This window comes from Pimephales promelas, chromosome 8 (assembly GCF_988280905.1).
Source record: "Pimephales promelas chromosome 8, fPimPro1.hap1.1, whole genome shotgun sequence".
Lineage (NCBI taxonomy): Eukaryota > Metazoa > Chordata > Actinopteri > Cypriniformes > Leuciscidae > Pimephales > Pimephales promelas.
Genome location: NC_142776.1, coordinates 22968385 through 22989370, shown reverse-complemented (window position 1 = coordinate 22989370; position 20986 = coordinate 22968385). Strand labels below are relative to the sequence as shown.

The 20986-nt window shown below is 38.2% G+C and overlaps 1 protein-coding gene across 11 annotated transcripts in view; it reads left to right on the top strand.

Moving 5' to 3' along the window:
- Positions 1-20986, top strand: part of lrrc7 (leucine rich repeat containing 7) — a 136727-nt gene that overhangs the window by 72497 nt on the left and 43244 nt on the right. For 10 of the 11 annotated variants that reach the window (XM_039691371.2, XM_039691369.2, XM_039691365.2 and 7 more), the window contains 6 exons: positions 10826-11028; positions 13868-13985; positions 14103-14181; positions 15028-15117; positions 15749-15805; positions 18093-18156. In XM_039691371.2, the coding sequence (XP_039547305.1) occupies positions 10840-11028; positions 13868-13985; positions 14103-14181; positions 15028-15117; positions 15749-15805; positions 18093-18156 (597 nt within the window). In that variant the 5' untranslated portion in view covers positions 10826-10839. The remainder of the gene's footprint in view (positions 1-10825; positions 11029-13867; positions 13986-14102; positions 14182-15027; positions 15118-15748; positions 15806-18092; positions 18157-20986) is intronic. The other variant, XM_089134188.1, reaches the window with a different exon arrangement.

Below are 20986 nucleotides of genomic sequence, written 5' to 3'. Positions count from 1 at the left end.
CGCTTTCGAGATGCCATGGCAAGAGCTCCACGTCCGTGAATAACTTGACAGAGACGCCACTCTTGCATGTACTTAATGTAACCCCTTGTTGACACCAGTAGAGCTGATCAGACAAGACCAAGGTGTACCCTACTATCACACCGGGCTACTATATTAAAATGTGTTAAACAGGCCATATGGTAAACATCTATGAATCAGTCATATGAACAACAATATATTTATTAAAACATTTATTTCTACATTTCTATACTCTGAAAACCAACAGTTTCCAATTATTTTGTATCATACCCAAATCAACAAAGTTAAATTTGAAACCTTACAATGAACCCTTAATTAACTGCGAAATAGCCAAACATGCTTTATCAAACCACTCTGGTAACGTTACTCTTTAAAATAACACTCTCCTGTTTAGTTTTTGTGTAAACCAAATTAATATAATGTAACCCTTACAGGTATCAGTACCAAAAATATCTCTCCAGTACAGTTCGGCTTTAAAATGTTCGAATTGTTACCAAGCGCTTGTATTTGAAAACGTTGGGGCCTATACGGTGGTGCACATATGAAAAAAAAATCCTTTAACTCCCTCCCTGGTAGTACAGTTCAACGTTCAGAAAAGTATCCGGTTACTCACGCGACTCCGTCAGTCCGACAGTTCAAAGAATCCACAGGCGGGTAGACGATGAAGCAGAATGGCGAGGTGCAGTTGGTAGATGTCCGCACGGCGATGTAACTCCCGTGGGCGAGGTCCCTCTTCACAGCAGTGCTACTTAGCCGGCTAGTTCCCACTTGTTACTTTATCTCTGACTCTCAAATAAAAACGGCGCTGGCTGTCTAAGCTGGTTGTCACTCATAACAGTCCAAGCCAAAGTCCCGTTTAAAAGTCCGACAGAGTACTTTTCTCTGTTATTGCAAACAGTAGCGAGGGACCGAGCTGACGTTACACTTATCACTTTCACTGGAAAACAACAAACGACTGAGCCTGCTACTATAAATTAACTGCAAGATAACATTTGTGTGTGTACTTAAGTCTACAAATGTTAATCCTCTCTGAATTCAGCTGAAAGTTTTACCACCCATTGATACACAGCCGCTTCTCTCTCGCATGTGCGTTTCTCTTCCGACTCACTTTTTTTCTCCCGCCCCTTCAAGTGATCTCTAATTGGCTCAGTTTACATCAATCAAAACAATCTAAAATCACACTGGCCAAGTTATCAAAACACTGGAATTCACAAAAAATAAATAAATAAATAAATAAAAATAAATAGCCTAAAAAATATCACGGAAGGTGTAGTTTTTTTCATTAAGATACCACAAGCCAAGAAATTGTCTTTTCATTTAACCAAATTTAGTAGGCCCCTATATTTATTAGACAGGTGAGCAAATGTACATAAAACTAATCTGTTATATAGCTCATCAACATGATGACATGTTAGGATATGATCTGTATGTTATTCTAACGTTGATCTAGCTCACTGCTATTCTATAACTTTCACCACACTCAAATGCAGTTTAGTGTGATAGTCACAATATTCATTCATCTAAAAAACTGACCTGTGTGAATGATAATATAGCACTTGCAAATAGTTCGATAGAATGAAATGTCCTTATTCTTTATATCCGCGGGACTCGCGTGTGGCGCTGATATCTGTCTCTCATTAGCAATTGCGCCCTACTTTATCCCACAGTCATGTTAAAAACATCAATGTATTCCTCATCCATAAACATTATTCCATTAGCATGACGACAAGTTCCATAATTCCGCTTATACGTCATCATCCTACGCCTTTGTTATTGTTGTAAGAAGTTTGCGACCCCTAGTGGCAAAAAAAACAACAACATATTGTAGCTTTAACTAACATTACAAATATGTTACTGTAACAAATTTAGTGCTCATTGTTAGTTATCTAATGGGACCTTATTGTAAAGCAAATACTGAATACGTCAGATCAACTGGGAGAGGGTATTCTCACCTACGGGCTGCGTATCTATTTTTCAGTTTGGAGAAGGACTCGGTCCAACACATCTCTTCAAGTAAGAGTGTGTTCGGCTGGTGTTATTAGAAGTGGGGTCCCCGTCCCACTGAAAGAACTTTCAGAGGCTCCTGGGGCATATGGCCTCCAAGCCACTTGTTGCAGTTTCCCTCGCTTTGAGCCATCGTTGCTCAGCGAGCTGGTACTGGTCTGATCACGACCGTTGCGCTATGCTTCCCTCGCATCTCACAACTCGCCCGTCACCTCCTCCTCAGAGTCAGAAGCTTCTGAGGATGCTTCATTCCACTAAACTTCCGGCCTGCTCAATTGTGCCACCAATGAGCCTCCATCCCCTGGTGGTCCAGCTGGGCAGGGACTATCTCGGGCCGCACAGTAACATCTGATTGCCTCTCCGGAGTCCTCCTTCTGCCAGTTGTTATTCTGTCTGAGCGGACAACCCTTGGACAGACACTGGCTCTCAGCTGGACCCAGGGCTCCGCAGAAATGCATTCCCCAGTGAGCCTACTAAAAAAGTGGCTGCGATTCATTGTCGCCTGGCGCCTGCTCAAGTTCAGTGATTTCATCACACTCACATGTTGAGCAGAAATGCTTGTGAAACTCTGTGAAATTGATCGCACTCAGGTGTTGAGCAGAAATGCTCCTGTAGCTCAGTGAAATTTATCACACTTAGGTTTTGAGCATAAAAATGCTCCTGAAGCTCAGTGATCTTCACATGTAGTGTTGAGCAGTGTTCCTGTCTGTTGTGTTAAAAATCCTGTGGAAACAAGGTTCCTACCTCTCCCGTAATAGGAGCAGGTGGTGTGCCTGCAAGCGCTGCCCAGGAGGAGGCAGACCCAGCCTTGATTTCTTTGTCCGAACGCAAGCCTTAGTCCTCAGACCAGCTCTTATCTATTAGATTCAGCAAAGAGGGAAGGCTGTTTCCAAGTAAAGGTGACCCACTGATGGTGGCTGCCTTCAATTTGGTTCAATATGCTCAAGTCCTCTTAGGTGTTGAGCTCCTCTATAATGAGTGTGTGCTCCGTCTGGGCGTTGACAGAGTGCTTTGCTAACAGATTCTAGTATTGGGGAGTACGGTGACCCCATATGTGTTCTCTTCCACGATATGGCTCCCTTCCGTGAGCCCGTGTCTTCCCTGTCACTGTCCAGACAGTCTCCTCCCTGTCATTGGCTGGAGCCACCCCAGTGACATTCCATATGTCATACTGCCCAGTCTTCCATCCAGTTCATATATGTATTCTCCACGTTACCTCCTTCCGTGTTGGATGTGGCTTCCACAGCGTCCCTTCCTTCCAATGTACGGTGAACGCTTTCCCAGTGGTCCTGTAGGAACAGCATTGACTTCCCTGGCCTAAGTCCTGTCCCTACCCGCCTTAAAATTGTGGGGGCATCAGGAGGATTTTTTCTAGGCACTGGAAGGTGGCAGCTTTAGTGGAATTTTCAAAGGTTATCCCCATTCAGTCGACCGTCGACTACGTCCGACGTTATCGACTCAAAGGGAACGTCCTCGTTGCGTATGCAGTCCCCTTGCCACTACCACTTGACCACCGCTGACTCCAGGTTACGCTCGACTCCTCAGCGGAAAAGCAACTAGTGCGTGCATCCACTTACGTATTTATACTCGCGCCATGGGGGGCGGAGTGTGTGATGCAAATTAAATTTGGCTCGTTCAATAGTACTCCAAGAACATTGGCTCTCTGATGCAATTCCAATTTAGTCAACCGTCGACTACGTCCTCCATTCCCTCCTTCAGAGAACGGTGGTTTGCATAAGCAATGGACATTTTAAGTACACTAAAAATTGCAGGATTTTACTATTTATTTAACAGGTACTTTTTAGAATACAATAGTTTTTACACACGTTTTAAGATATTTAAGATATTTAGATTTGAAATCAATGCATTAAACAATTAGAGCTGTCACCTTCTATTGAACAAATTGCTATAAAAACATATCATTGGACAATTTAATTTAGGGGTTCAAATTTTATAAAAGTGGTGACTTTGACCATTATGTGGATCATATTTCGGACTGTGAGAAGAATGTGTGAAATAATTGTAAGAAAATACATTTCAGGTGGTTTCCTAGGAAACAGTTTTCAGCTATTATGAACAATATGTGTCAGGCTGGCTGCATGTGGCTCTGAGAATGCAGTTGTTACATACATGCATTTTTAATGGCCCTATGCAATGTTCTGCTTTTACTCCTTTTAAGAGTGCATTTACTCCTTGCTTCAGTCAAATGAATAACCTTTATAAAACAGAAGAGATGCTAAAGTCTGTTTGGCAGGATAAAGGTAACCTCATTCACCGGCTGAGGAGCGACACTGATAGCATTTCATCTTGTGGCACCTCCGCTCTCTGTAGATCTCACATAATGTGGCCTGGCTTCACCAAAGTCATTACAGAGATATCCTCTACGGGAATGATAGTGAATTAATCGGTGATGTCTTTTTTATGAGGCGACTGCAAGACAGAAATTAAGCCATTTTGCTCGAGCGGAGCTGGGAAACTTGTGAATGTGTCCTCTCGCCTTTGTAGAAGCAGCTCTTACGTCACACAGTTTCCATAGCACCCTGGGCAGATCTGGCTACTCTGTGAAATCACTCAAGACTTTGCTTGTGTATGTACACGGCTGCTGGCTTTCCTATTGGATACAAATGTTGTTCCTCTGTGTTGGATTTAAAGTAATTAAGGATAGTTCTGGTTCTGAACGTGACGTACATCGATCCAGCCTGTTATATTCCACGATTTAACTTTGGCCTGCTTATCACTGCACATCTCCCTAGGTGGATTGTTATTTTATGGTGCATATTGCGCTGTCATGTGTGTAATCACTGTTTCTAGTGTAATAATAGCAGTTTACTGTATATAAAAAAATATTTTAATGAAAACTTAATGGTGTCCTTAATGGTTTTATTATGTTTTAACTGTTTTATAAACCAAGAAGGCCCTATAGATACTGTGCTGTATTGTGAATATAATACACTATAGATCTGCTATTTAAAACCTATTGCTATAAGACACCTATGTTATGTGAACATTAAGTTATTTGATTATGTGGTTTTGGTATCTTATTTGATTTATTATTTTTTTCTTTTGTCTTTTGAAAAGAAACAGTGCTGAATTGTTGGCAGTGTTGAACCATCCAGACTCAGAGCTATGGTTGTCGGACAACAGACATGGAGTTATTTTAGAAAGTTGGCATTTCCTGTGGTGTGACATGCTATACTCCATTTAGAATTTTAATTATTAGGTATAGCTTTTATGATCTTTAAGGGTGTGTTCACACTTGTCAGGTTTGGTTTGATTAAAACGAACTCCGGTGCAATTGCTCTGTTTGTGTGGCACATTTGAATAAGTGTGAACGCTGCCACCCGAATCCTGGTGCGCAAGTGGCGATCTTAACATAGAGGCATAGGTAGGTGGCTGCTTGGGGCCCCCTAACAGCAGTCATAGTAGGGGGGCCCCCAACCAACCTAAAGAAAAAAAAGAAAAAATAATAAAATATATATATATATATATATATATATATATAGAGAGAGAGAGAGAGAGAGAGAGAGAGAGAGAGAGAGAGAAGAAAAAACATGAAAAAGCCTCTTATCATAGTGAACACTTCAAAAAGCATAGTAAATGCTATTAATATTCTTAAGAAATACGTTGAAGTAGTTAAACTGTCCATGGTTCATGGTTATCTGTCCCTACACATAACACCCCTACTTTCACAATGAAATAGACTAGTCCGTAACGGTGCGCGCCGAGGTGCGAAACGGCGAAAGATAAACACAATGAGTGCTTCTCAATATCCCTCCTCGTCTCCTCGCTCCTCCGTCCTCCGTCCTCCATCCTATGAACCGGAAACTGATCGAGCTTAGACATCTTGAAGGACATCTCAATTCTCTAATTGCACGGAGAGAAGTCAAGGATCGAGGAGTGAGGAGACTTCCAGAGGAGTCATGAGCAAGGATACACAGGTGTATCCTATGCGGAACTGTTTTATTGACTAAACGTGACGCACATATCAATTCTCCTCCCCCTTCACATAAGTCACAATTTATCCTTTACCTTTGCAGTTTATATAAACCACACATCTCACATATTTCAACAGTGTAGATCTGTATTATTATTTATTATGGATTTATTAAACCATTAATTTATTAGCCAAACTTAAACAACATAAGGGCTGATCCTTTTAGCGCTGCTGATGACACTGTGGAGTGATGCTCGAGTGATCAAGTATTCCAATGTATATATAAAAAAAAAACACTTTTATTCGATTCCTCCATCCTCGTTTCCTTTCCTCGCACCCTTCCTTCGCGTCCTACAGGGAGGGGAGCTGAGACACGATGGAAGGAAGCGAGGACGGAGGAATTTTCCTTTCAAATTTAAACATACTTTAGTTTTCATTTTAGAAAATGAAAGACAACAATGATAGTCAGAACAGATTTGCTCTCAATTTTTCCCCTGAACCGAAGTTGAGGGTGCTCTCTTTACCCGACTTGTGGCATGTTTGTACCCACAGCAAACTGGCAAATGAAACAGTGGATGATTACAGTAATTAATTTGTCTAATGTAGCAATCAACCAAACATTTCTTCCTGAGGGATAATACTCACAATAACAAGAGGAAGGTGCTTCAAATGCACTTAATGAAGAAAATCTATACTAACTGTTGACAGAACAGAAGAATATTCAAATAAACAGATGATATCTTTTCACATAATGTCTTTACAAGACATTAAACAACTTTTTTTAATTTTATTATCTTAAAATATAGTTGTAATTTTAATATTATATTGCTCAGAAAAAGTAGTCCGAAATTGTAATACAGTACACTAACAATTTGAATCTAAACATCACAAAGTGTATATTAGTGCGACTGACCAGTGAGTGTTTGTGTACTAATAATGTAATAAAAAATTATAATAAAAAAGTGTTTGTGTACTAATAATGAAGGGGTATGTTTGGACCAGCCAATTATTCAAATTAGCAAATTATACATTATATCTCGTTGTAAAACAATTTTGCTCAGGCAGGAAGAGCAGATGTATTTACTTTGAATTCATGAATATACTATATTGTACTCTACCCTTAAAAAGTCTGAGGTTGTTTTTTGAAAGAATTATCTTCTGCCTACTATGGCTGTATTTATTTAATCAAAATACTGTGAAAAATCATAATAGGCCTATATGTGAAAATTATTGCAATTTAAAAGTAATATTACACCAGTTGTCAATCATTCAAATATGCTGATTTGATATACACTAGAATGTGGAAACTGATATATTTTCTTTTCTATGATTCTTTTATGAATATAGAAAGTTCAGAAGAACAGCATTTTTGGAAGAGAAATCTTTTGTAACATTACAAGTCTATACTGTCACTTTTGATCAATTTAATGCATCCTTACTAAATAAAACTATTGATTCCTTTCAAAATATCTTAGTGACCTCAAACAACCTCATGAACAGTTGTGCATTTTTTTTCTTTTTTAAATTCATTAGTTCTTTGTAGCATGTCAAATGTATGCTGTCCACTTCACAATGTCTCATGCATAGAAATTGAACATTAATATGCATGTTTTGAGTGTATTATATAATGACAATATTTTTTCCCCCAGTTAAATTCAGGCTTTTGTTATGTAAACTCATTTTCATCCTGCAGTGATGACTATAGTAGCACCTTGGCATTATCTTTTCTCAGGATCAAAAAAGAGGACACTGAAGGACCCATAAGAGCTTTACAAATGGTTAAGGTTCACATACAAGGGAATCAGATGAGGAAACACTGCTATCTTATCTGAGACGTTTATATTTTCTTGTGGGTGAACATGACTTTATCTTATCAGAACGGATCATCTCTCTCTCCAAGCACATCTCTAAAAGAAAACCAGTTATCTCTGGCCATTGTTTTGTTATCACACAATCCCTTTCACATGGTAGCTGACAGTTCTCTGCATGTGCCGGCCATTCAGATGGAAAGATGTTGCATCTCAAGTCTGTAAGAAGACATGATAATGCCCATCTGAAGCGATATTTAATGTTTTTTGGGAGTGGTCTTGTGAAATAATTATGCCCCCTCCAGACACTTAGTTTGTTTTCAAGTATCACCTGTCCTGCAACTCTTCCCTCTTCTTGCATCATTCTTGCCTATTGGTTTAGTTACTATGCAACACCTCTCAAGATGATATCATCAGTGAGAGGAAGAGATGTTCACACAAGAAACTTTGTATTTCTCATATGAGGAACTTCATAGACTAAAAAAATATTTAGGGCTGAATTCATGATGTACTGTATTTGTATTTGAAAATGCATAAAAATGTTTTACATTCTGCAAGTCCATGCATAATGAAAGGGTATGCCAACTATTCAAATGAGCAGCAAATTATGCATCTTCATGGTAAAACATTTTTGCTCAGTCTGGAAGAACAAATATCTTCGCTTTGAATTCAAGTAAATACTGTATAAAATTGTACTCGTCAAAATTCTGAGGTTGAGTTTTTAACTAATAAACATAATGTGATGCATATTTGTCAGTCAATGGTAAATGAAACCGGTAAGATTTCTGTGCTCACAAAAAAATTATGGCATAGTTTATTATTATCCCATAGTTGATGCATTTGCTTCTATTTGTTTTTATTTAAATCATGTTTTAAAAATGATTATGCCTTAATCATATTTTGTTCTAATTGCTTAAAATCAGCATTTTAATTGCAAAAACCATTACATTTATTCTGTTAAAAAGTATGAAAAATATGGTTAGCTGTGGAACAAGCAACATTCAATAAATAATGTATGAAATCAAAACAAATTAGATTTATTTATGATACTTATATATTGTCTATTTAAAATGTTTATTAGTATTATCACAGATATATATTTTTTATTTATGTATGACTGTACGAGATTATAATAAGTTTATTTATTAAGTTTATTAGTTTTTTTTACATGCAAACCATGTAAATCCAAATAGATGGTAATTATGTATGTAATTCAAATACATAAACATTAAATTTAGATCTTCATATTTTTTGAGCACCAGGATACTGTTTGATTGCTGTGTTCAAGTAATAGCAGCCTAAAATTTCCACTCTCTTACACTAACTCTTCCTGAAATTTTAATCTCCAGAATCCTCTGTGTAGTCGTTCATCCAGAGTTGCTGCTTGTCTTTGTTGAGTGGAGGATGTTTTAATAATCAGGGATGCATTTGCATGTGCAAGGGACAAAGGCACTTTGCATTAACGCAGCTCCTTCTTTCATTTCAGACATTATTCCCAATTGCCCTCTCAAACATTGTTTTAGCAGCGCGTTTTCATCCCAGAAGAACATTACAATGCCCGCCATGTCTCTTCTCTCTCTTTGGCTTCTTGTCAGGTCAGAGCCAGCAGAGACAAATCTCGTCACAGTTGATTGATATAAGCAATTTTGTGTGATGCTGCTTCCTTTTTTGCTGACAGATATTTGCGATTAGCTCCCAGACGGGTTTCTTTCATAGGTGCTAAATGAACTTTCGTGATAAACTAAACCAAATAAACTGCTTTGATTTATGACACAGGTTACTGCGCACTTAAGTGCAGCATTGAGTCTTTATGTCAGATTGTCTTTGTCTTATAGGGGAGATGTTATGTTATCAGTCACCTTATGATTCCCATCTCATGGTTTAAATTAAGGGGATGTGGTGCGTTTTATGAGGGATCTGGTAAGGTCTTCCTACTCAATTATAGCACCCTGTCCTGCAGGATGAAGCTGTTTTTTCCCAATAATATATGATTTTGTTTTTCGTTATGGTAGTCTGATTGATAGATTATACATTTTGTGATTCTGCATATTCTTTCATAAATGTTGGAGCTGTCGTGCACAAAGTGATGCCGGTTTTGAGTCTGGCCTGGTCTTTTTTTTATTTTTTTTATTTGCAAAAAAAAGGCATAAAAATGCCTTACGTTAAAACACTGACAAAAGTATATTATGATTTAGCACATTTGGCTGTTGATTGTCATGTTTCTTACACCAATATTGCTAAAATAATACATAAAAAACATACTGATTTGAAATACTGATTTTAGTTGAAATTATATTATTTAGTTGTCGATTATCTAAACGATCTGACACTGAAATACTATTACAATATTATTATTATTTTAAATGTATAATTAACATTATTATCATCATCAATCTGTGATACAGGTTATGAACTAGTTATCTAACACATTTAGCTACAATGCTAACATGGTTTTGTCGGTTTTAAGTGTCTCCTACTGGTTCCCCTTTCTTCAGAGCTTGGTTGTTTTTCTCACGCTTTAACTGGAGACACATGAACTTCTAACCATGTATAAAAAGGTCTAAACATCTATTATTGTGCATAAAAATCACTTTGGCAGAAAAAATGGCAGCAATTGGGTATATCAACTTACGTTGAAAAGAGAGAGACCATAGAGTGATACAAGAACATGAAAGTAACACCGGTTTGTTGCTATGGGCACTTGTCAAATATATCTTGTTTAACTGATCAATCCCACAATTTTCCAATGAGAAGCAAACACTCCAGAAGGCTGTGCAATAAGTGAAGATAATGATAGCCTATAGTAAGGTTTGTGGGTAATAAAAATCTCAACCTCAGCTCGAATAAAATACAAAGATCCAGACAATTTTGCTTTTGGTACCAATTATAGAGACACATTGGTACTATGGAATTTGTTGTGCAATTAAACGATACAAGCTTTAATATTGTAGAAGGTTTTTAATGTGAATATGTGTGTGATTTATTGAATCAGCTACTGAGAATCCCTTTTCTGTATGTGCTTTATAAACTAGCATTTTCGTTTTCCTTTCTCTTCCTAAAGTGCAGTGTCTGGAGATGACTACTAAGAGGAAGATCATCGGCCGCCTGGTGCCATGTCGATGCTTCCGGGGGGAGGAGGAGGTCATCTCAGTGCTGGATTATTCCCACTGTAGCCTGCAGCAGGTCCCTAAGGAGATCTTCAGCTTCGAGCGCACACTAGAAGAGCTCTACCTTGACGCCAACCAGATTGAGGAGCTGCCTAAGGTAAGTTGTCAAGTGTCAGCTTAAATATGCATAAAATCTTCCCAACAGTAGATACATCATCTCCTGAACATCATCTTACAGCCACCACTAACCTCCGACCAGACATTGTTTTGTGGTCTGGATCAGCACGCATGGTTCAACTGATAGAGTTAACAGTGCCATGGGAGGATGTGGTAGAAGAGAGGAATAAACTACGGTATGCTCATCTGGCCACTGAAGCAGAACAGCAAGGAAGGAGAGTCCAGGTTTATCCAGTGGAAGTGGGTTGTCGAGGATTTGTGGCACACTATACAACCCGGTTCCTCAGAGACGTCGGATTCAGCGGTCAAGAGTTGCGTCGCACAGTAAAGAACTTATCTGAAGCAGCAGAGAGGAGCAGTAACTAGCTGTGGTTAAGACGGAAAGAGTACAGGCCGCCACGCTACAGTTTCGTAGAATTCTTGGAAAACTTGAAGAGTCTGTTGGTTTATTTGTATAGTTTGCATATTAATTACAGTTATTACGTTCCTGTGTATATTGCGTGAATGAGGGTTGGTATTTGGGCAGATATTGCGTTTTGCGGTAGGTAGTAGGCCTATGCCATACGGAACCGTTGCCATTGAACCTACTTTAAAGACAGTGGGGCTCGACAGCCTTAGTCAAACGGGTTGGCGCGTATGGTTTGGTTGCGGTGAGATTGTGAGACTGTGGTTAGGTTACATGTGAACTACGAGGAAGGAGCAATCTCAGCAGCAGGAGGGATGCAAAGGTCAGTAAGCTGGGCTGAGTTGAGTGGGGGACGGAGGGGGGTGACTCTGGGACGCCAGAGTCACTGTCGAGCCCTCTTGAGGTGTCGTGGGCTAGTCGACAAACACTGAGGACGGAAGATGCCCACTTGAAGACCCCAGAGATGTCCCCTACTCGGCTCAATCCAGACGGTTGTCATGCTGATCCACTGGGGAGACCACACTGTAGTTGCAGCCGTCGTGTGTGCTGACGCGCCAAGTACACTGCAGCCGTTACCGCCGGACAGAAGGGAAGTCACATCACGACATGGAAGGAAGCGTAAATGGACGGGGAAGCATAGTTTACTGTAAAGCTACGTCTTAGTTTGTGCTTATCTTTGCGAAAGCCGAGTACAAATCAGCATGAAGTTTTAACATCTACTCTCGTGTAATGGAAATTGTGCAAGACATTGTGATTTTTGATGTGCTTGATTTTTTATGTACTTATAAAGCACTAAAAGTGTTCCATAATTGAAGTTTATTAATATTAATGACTATATTGTCTATAGCATTTATTCTGTTATATTTACAGAGGTGTTCACACTTGAACTCAGTGCCATTCTAAATCCAGAGTTATCCGGGTGTTTCATGTTTAACACTGTTCAAGCTTAAGTTATTAATCTTGGGTATATTCAGGTTTTCAGCAGCCATTACTCCAGTCTCCAGTGTCTCATGATCTTTCAGAAATCCTTCTAATATGCTGATTTGGTGATCAAGAAACATTTCTTATTATTATCAATGTTAAAAACAGTTGTTCTGATTAAAGGTTTTGTGGAAACCCATCATACTTTTTTTTTGTATTCACTTAAGTGAATGAATGAATTGAAACTAAAGATGGTTGTCAGCTCAAAAATACCAAACAGATTGTGTGACAGAGTTGACATGGCATATTTTGACAACATTTTTAAGCACAATTGTATGACAAAAAAAATCTCTCTAGTTCACGGGTGATGTTATTGAACTCCTAGAGTAAAATATCAAACAAGGGCCATAAGGATGAAGAATGACTTTGATATTGGCTGACTTTTAAATGGTTTTATAGTTATCTGTACACAGCTATGAAACCTTATAGAAGATATTTTTAAACCGTTCTTCTGTAAGGACATATTGTTTCGTTTAACAGACTGATCTCATGAAGTAGCGCGTGTATGACACGCCAATTCGTATTTCCATTTTTGGCGTGCTATCAACACGCATAATCGCTTTTCAGCGTGTTTATGACTTAACGTTATTACTGTATATATAAATATATGACTTACCTCAACCCCTTCCCTAAACCTACCCATCACTGGGGTTAATGGCATTTATGACTGTTCCCTTACCACCCTAGGGGAAAAAAAAAGATAGATCCCCAGATGTAGATCTACATTTTGCTTTGTTTCGCTCAGACATTTGACGCCGTGTACCGACACGCGGATCCCTCGGACATTAATGGCGTAGACATACACGCGGATACACACGGACAGCTCAAAATGCGTAGAGATAAGACGCCACTTGACTCGAAAGTGGCGAGTATGTTTACGCAAAAGTCATGATGTCATGTTGCGTTTAAAGATACTTACTGCGGGGCAATTGAATACTTGAGTCCGGTTTGTGGACAAACATTAAAATTAGTAAAGGAGGCCCACACACAAAAGCCTTTTAAGGCCAAATACGTGAGAAATGTCTTGAAATTTAACATCTGAACAATGTCTTGAGGTGTGGTTAATGTAATATAAGCAGAATAATTGACTCCGGGCCATTGAATTATTAGAAAATAATGCACACCTAATTACCAACTGTGAGCATTATTTTCAAATTTTTCAATGTCATTCTAATTTTTATATGTTGTCAATTATTCCTTACATATTTATTAGAGTAAATAAATCAAACATTACTGATGGTGATTATGTAAAGTTGTGAGACTTTTATTTTATGTAAGTTTATAAAGAATTTGGTTAAAACCCAAATATAATGTAGTATACAAATCTATATCTTGATGATGGCTCTGCATGTACTGAAATACTCTGTCAGAGTTTCACCATAAAATGAACACAACCTTCAACTAGATCTCTCTATTTTTCCGTCTTTCTCAGCAACTCTTCAACTGTCAAGCGCTCAAGAAGTTGAGCATGCCTGACAATGACCTCTCCAGCCTGCCAACCACCATCGCCAGCCTTGTGAATCTGAAGGAGTTAGATATTAGTAAAAATGGTATATCCTTAACTCAATTTATTCTATATTTGCTTTTTAGTTCATTTGTCGTTCATATGGTATGATTGTACCTTTATACACTGATGTATCAACATGATAAAACTGGCTTTATTCCAGGTATTCAAGAGTTTCCTGACAACATCAAATGCTGCAAATGTCTATCAGTTGTGGAAGCCAGTGTAAATCCTATAGCCAAGTAAGTAGAGGTGCTCACATTTTTTGAAACCTTAAATGTTTGATAATTGTTGCATTACTGTATGTACATATGGGTAATCGCTGAATCCATGTTTATTTATTTTACATTTTTTCAACATTTCATGTTGATGGATTTTGGGGAAAAAAGTATTCCATGTAGTCCCTCAAATACGAGTTGGTAATACTAAAAATGTGAATAATAATTAAAAAAAAAGAATAAAAAGAAGCTTGTCATTTGAAATATTTCTTCTATTGCCTTTTCCTTCAAATTTTGTTTCCTGTTTACAGTTTATTTTATCATACAGTATATGGATTTGCTATATTTATTATGTTCATTGTCTGGTTTCCTTAAGATAAAAGTGAACGTACAGTATATGTAAATTCTAGATATTTCCATATACTTAAAAAAAAAAAGTTTTAAATAATTAAACATAATGTTGAATTATAAGCACATTTGTGCATTAATTCTGCATATTGCAAGTAGACATCATGCCTTAAACCAAACTCCACTCAAGTAGAGATTAGACATGCATTTCTATTTTTATCTCAATTTATTCCTTAGGCCTTCAGTCGGAAGCTGAGCTTAAAATCTTTGATTCAGAAGTTTATGATAGAGGATCAAACATTCAGGATCCAGTGCATGGTCTCTGCAGAGAGGTCTTTTCTTCATATTATGATTAAATCATCCCTCAAGTGACTCCATTTACTGGGATGCTAACAGAGCCAGTAGAAGGGGAAGTGTAGAGGGATTACAGATGGCTCTCACCGCTTCTGAAGTACTTAACGCTTATCAAATCTTAAGGGCACTGGCCTTTCAGAGGGTCTGATCACCTCTCTGTTCCTGCAGGCTCCCGGACGGCTTCACCCAGCTCCTCAACTTGACACAGCTCTTCTTAAATGACGCCTTCCTTGAATACCTGCCTGCCAATTTTGGGAGGTAAGAGCTTCATCGTGGGCCTCTGTGTTCCCGTTCTGCTGGGAATTGTGAAACAGCTCTTTAACACACCTGTCTGAGTCGGTCTCATTCTTGTTGTTGTCATTGTAGTGTTTTTATTTTTAGATGTTATTTTGTATCCAAGGAGCAGCATGGTGCTGATTCTGGCAGTGATTTACCTAAAGCTTTCATGAATAAATGGGTTCTTGCGGCTCATATTGCGTTTAATGAGGAATGGTTATTTCAGTTGCATTGGGGAAAAAGGGATTCATTATTGCCGCTGACATTGGTCAAGGGCTGTTGCATTTAGAATCTGGAGGAATTCACTGAGAATACTGTATATTTGCATGGACTGTCTGCGTCGTTATAGCATTTGATTCATTTTCTTTTAATCTGTCTTTTCATGCTCTTTTAGAAGGTGGTAACAAAATGTGTAAATAGTGCTAAGTTTGAACATGTATAGCTACGTACTGTAGAAGGGCACATTAATGCGTCTGGTTAAACTGCATTGTGAGTGATGGGTAAATATGTATTTTTTGTGCTCAAATAACACATGTGAAGAGGAAGAACTGTTTAGTAAATTCATCCCTCTGTGTTTGCTTTGAGATGAGTTTCTAAAAAAGCTGTTTTTCAGATTGTCTAAATTACGGATCCTGGAGCTTCGTGAGAATCACCTGAAAACTATGCCAAAGTAAGTAATTGCCATTAAAAAGCAAAGGAAAACTGTTTGGAAAAGGAAAACGTCTCGGTTACGTATGTAACCCTCGTTCCCTGAGTAGGGAACGGAGACGGAAAATCCCATTCGTCGTCATCCGACGGAACTCGGAGTGACAACGAAAGGGAACCTTGAGTGGCTCATTGAAATGTTTGTTTATTTAGATTCATCAAGATTAATTTTTTATTGTTTTAAAGTAACACCAGGTAGTTTTTGCTCTCGGGGTCCCCCTACAGTTGGGAAACAGTATTGTCCTCTACTGCTGTCGTAAACTCTTTCATCCTACATGCAAGCGCATTTGTTGACAACTAGCCTTGAACAGTGTAGGAGGAGGTGACATGCAGGTGTTCTGCATGCGTCGTGTGTGAAATGTCTTCACACAGTGGCATATATTTCAGCATGTCATATGAATATAATTTCATGGGTTTTATTTTTTTCTAACGACAAATGATCGCGATGCTCACGTTTACAAGCCAACGTCATTATAGTAGCCTAGTCTATTGGTTACCGTTTTACTGAATCTATATGATGCTTCAATGCAATGTTTGAGTGGTAGATAATAACCATATATCGTCAATATTATAATATCAAGCTACCATAAATGAATCTGCAAATTAATTTTACAAATCGATTTGCATTACAGCTTGAGGCAAGAAAAATAAACGAATATCAAAGACATGTTAGGTATCCTAAATATGATTTTGTACATCTTGTATATTTCCTTGCAAGAATGTAGCCCCTACCAAACTTGTACACGCCGTTTAGAAGTTAAAACACCAGTTAACTTTATTTTGAAGATAAACAGAGGATAAGATAGCTTCCGTAACATAGTAAGGCAGACAAAAAACAAAACAAAGAGATAGTATGCAAGCAATATAACATACTTTCTAGTCCAAAAGCATGATAGCCAAGTACATACGCATCGGTTCACCCCCCTCCTCCTCCTTCAGCTCACGCCAGAAAACGTTGGCCCAAAGTTGATCCTCGTTCTGCCTTTAATGCGATCACTTTCTCTTTTTCTTTTTTTGCTTTCGTCCGATAAAACCTTTGCTTTCTTGTTTTTTTGTGCTGCTTCGGCCATGACTATAACATTTGACTCGCATTTTAAGGAAGTGGGGTGGTGGTGGAAGTTACGTATATGCCGTCAAGCAGTCGAATTTTGGAGTTCTCTTTGTTCGCCGGGTTACTACCCGAAACCCAATGTTTAAAAGTACGATTAAAAACGCTACAGACCCCGTCAGGCTATGGCAGACGTGTCATTCAACCTATTGTAAGTCGATGTACCATCACACGAGACTTGGAAATATATTATGAAGGTTAAAAAGTTCCCTGGTGTTACTTTAAGGGTGTCCTTCAGCTTTATTTTCTTGTCAAGTTTTTCCCCTCACAAAGCTTTTTATTTTTGATTAAATTCTATTTGAATTTGTTTACTTAGACTGCCTTCAAATGTAAAGAGATGGAACTTTTGTCATTACACCTACTATAGCAGATGGGCAAATAAGGCAATATTGATGTTTGAATTTAATGCTACTTCAAATAATCGCATTAATCAGCGCAGTCTCATCCCAAGACATCTTTTGACCATACGTCAACATCCGCCTTTTTAGGGTACCCTTAAACGTCGGTTAGATGACGTTATCGGATCCTAACCCTACCCCGTCACATAACTGATGTTAAAGGTAAAGCGTCAGTTGTATGACGGCCCGGGCTCGTCAACTAACCGACGTTTAAGGGTACCCTAAAAAGGCGGATGTTGACGTATGGTCAAAAGACGTCCCAAGACGTCAGTTATATGACGACTTGGAATGAGACTGTGTTAAATGAATATAGAAAACTCTTCTCTTGTCTTTCATGTCATGTATTTATTTATTCATTTTGTTCATTTCTCAGCAATGTGGCTTGAGTTAGAACAGCAGAGTCAGTGTAGCAGAGTCTACAATGTCATTTGTCACAGTGGGGAAGACCTCTGGACTCCTCTAGAGAGGGACACATTGCACACAGTGGTTTATGCTTGCTGACTTGTTCAGATGTCCCGGTTCAAGACTATTTTTTATCTGCCACCAATAATACCATTCAGCCTTCTTTCCAAACCAGACTGTATGAAGGAATGTTCTCCAAATTGGGAGAGAGGTGTTTGCCCACATGCAATAATTAAATGTGGGCTATGTCATCACAGATATCCGAGTAAATTCTTTATTGGGTGGACTAGTCTTTTAAATTCTAAAATTAAAGTTTTAATTTTTTTTTTCTTGTCATATTGCAGGTCAATTCATAGGCTTTCGCAACTGGAGCGGTTAGACTTGGGAAGCAATGAATTCTCTGAACTGGTAAGAAAGATGTTCTCCTATTGAACACTTTTTATCAATGGGACAGCTGCTGCCTCACTCAGTCTCTACCCAGCATGGATTTTGGCTTTAGTGGGGATAGAGGAAGAAGTAGGGGATGTTATTGCCTCCATTCCCAGATTCTCCTGTCAGATCTCTGGTGCTGCACTGCGTTGGTTGCATCATGCCCTGATCCATTATTCATGAATTGGTTCAAACACGTAGCGCTTGCCATGACAGAACGTTCTCCACTGAGCTGCATTTAATTGGCTCACCCAAGCTGGAGTAAACAATGGCAGGGAATTTATCATACGTATCCCAAGTAGCCCCACTCACAACATGCCTATAGCAGTTTCTTTCAGTGCTTGATGCTGGCAATATTGCATTCGTTTATTTGAGTATAAATCAATGAACAGGTCTGTGAGTGGGCAAGTTACTGTGTCTAGAGGAACTGTGGCAGTTGAACTCCAAATTAGCCATTAATAGCAGACTTCTTCCAATAATGAGTTTGCTTTGTGACAATTCGATAAGGAGAAACAACTTTGTTGTTTTTAAAACGCAATTTGGAAACATTTGTAATAATGGCTGAAAAACATGGATGGGTGATAAATTGATATTGATATTTATCAGAAGCAATAAATCTTAAGATTTCCTGTACCAAACAGGTGAAGTTTATAAAACTGTGAAATGACTTTTAAACTTTGTATCGGTGTCATACACTCATTTGGAATATCCAGGGCACTTTGTCCTTGGGTGATGAAATAAATGCATGCGCGGATTGCGCGCATCAATGCTTCCAAAGGGAACAGATGGTTTGGCATTGCAGTAAGTGTTCTTTACTGCTCAAAGCCCCAAAGTAATAAGAGAACACCCATCAACACTTTCTGATTCTGCTGTCTGGACTTTCAATCTCTGTTTCCCATTTCAGGGTGACTTTTCAAATAACTTTTGGCCTTTCCTGTTGGCAGCCCCATCAGTGCTATTTTAATTTGTGCTCAGCTCCCTACATTCTTGATAAGCCCCTTTAATAGTTATATACCACTTTTGGTGAAGTGGTAGGTAAGGTCCATTACTTTTTTGAAGGCGTTAAAGGAACAAATCCACTGTTTTCTTGTAAAACTATAAAAGTAACCTATAATCAAACCTAAAAATAATCTAGCTTGAAAAAAATTGCTAGTTTTAAATATCTGTGATAATGGTGATTTTTGGTCTGTCTCACCTCAGAGATATTGTCCTTGACTGTGTCAATTTTAAACATTTGCATAGAACTTTTACATAATCTATGAAATTGATGTTAGTTTTCTTGTAGTAACTTCTTTTCATTATTAACTAATTTCAGTGACTAAAATAATTCATTCCATGTTTTATTACTAAATGACAGAATCAGACACAAACATTTGCAAGCCTCGTAAAATGACTAGAAAATTTAAAAAAAGCTCATATAATATTTAGTTTCACCTTCTCTGGTTGATGTTTGACATTATCTGAAGGTTAAGCATCTAATTTCTATAAGATTTCAGGCCCTGATTTGTACTTTTTCATGGAAAGTACCAAATCTTTAATAAGAAAAACAGCAGCACATTAACAAGCAATAATCCTCAACTGAAACTACTCAAGAGCGGTTTTCTCAAGTATTTTGTTGGTGCATAATGTCAGGGAATCATGGAATAGCAGTTCCACAGCCTGAAAACAACCATAAGTTTAATTTATTATAGCTCTGTTGGCGTCATGTTCTTTTACAGAGATATTTCTCTCTAACAGCTCACAGTCCTCAAACAATGGTTGTTGAGAATGGAGCACTGATGGCATGAGGCATTTGTCAGAATATCTGTTTTTTTTTTTTTCTGTGATGTTGGCAGATGTTGGCTGGGGTGGTGTTTTGAGCCGCTGATAGTTTCTTAATTGAAGTCCTTGCTGAGGGGATCATGAAGGGACAGATGCTGAGGCTCAAATAGAGAAAATCAGTGAGAAGCCATTAAAAACTGAATGAGACTGCAGCACACAGAGGATTTGGGTCTTTTGAAACTCAATTTAAAACAATAATGTGTTTTTGTGGCCTCTGGAATGTTGAGATTTGTCAAGATCTTGCTTTTATTTTAAAACAATTGGTTATTGGTTTCATCATCATATTTATGCTTTAAGCCTATAATGATTCAAATGATGTGCACTAAAGTGGTTTGATTTAATATAAAACCTACTCTAAAGTGATTTTCTTTTCCTTTGCAAAGTAAGATTTTTATTTGGTTTTGCTTTTTGAATATCTTGGATGAAGTAAATTAAGGTTCTCAAAGGATTTACAATAGCTACGTGTATCAGCTTCTGTCTAGAAGCAGTTTTAAGCCCCAGAACCATTACATTTTTCACCAAATGTCTGAGCTTTATTATATGTTAAAGACCAAAAATATGTATATATACTTTGCCAAGGAAATTATTATATAATCCACCTTAAAGTCGGCGTGAAACGGAAGTTGAGATTGTATTTTTTTCCTTGTCGTGACGTATATCTGAGTGAAACGGCTTCTGAAATTAGAAAAAAAATGTAGGGCAGGGCTTGATTTCGTCCTTCGGGAATTGATTGGATCGTTGGAGGTTGGGCGTTACATACAAAATGGAGGCAAATTTGAATGCGATTCTCTGAGAGGCGATTCACCGATAGCCACACCCTCATCGGATCTGACCACACCCTTTCTCCATTCCACGTGACCGAAATAGAGAGGTCGTTTCGATGGAGGAGGGAAGGGTAATGTCTTTGATTAAAGATTATAAGGGTACATGAATTTTTAAAAAATAATGAAGTGCACAGATAAATCATTTATAATAAACACTACAATAT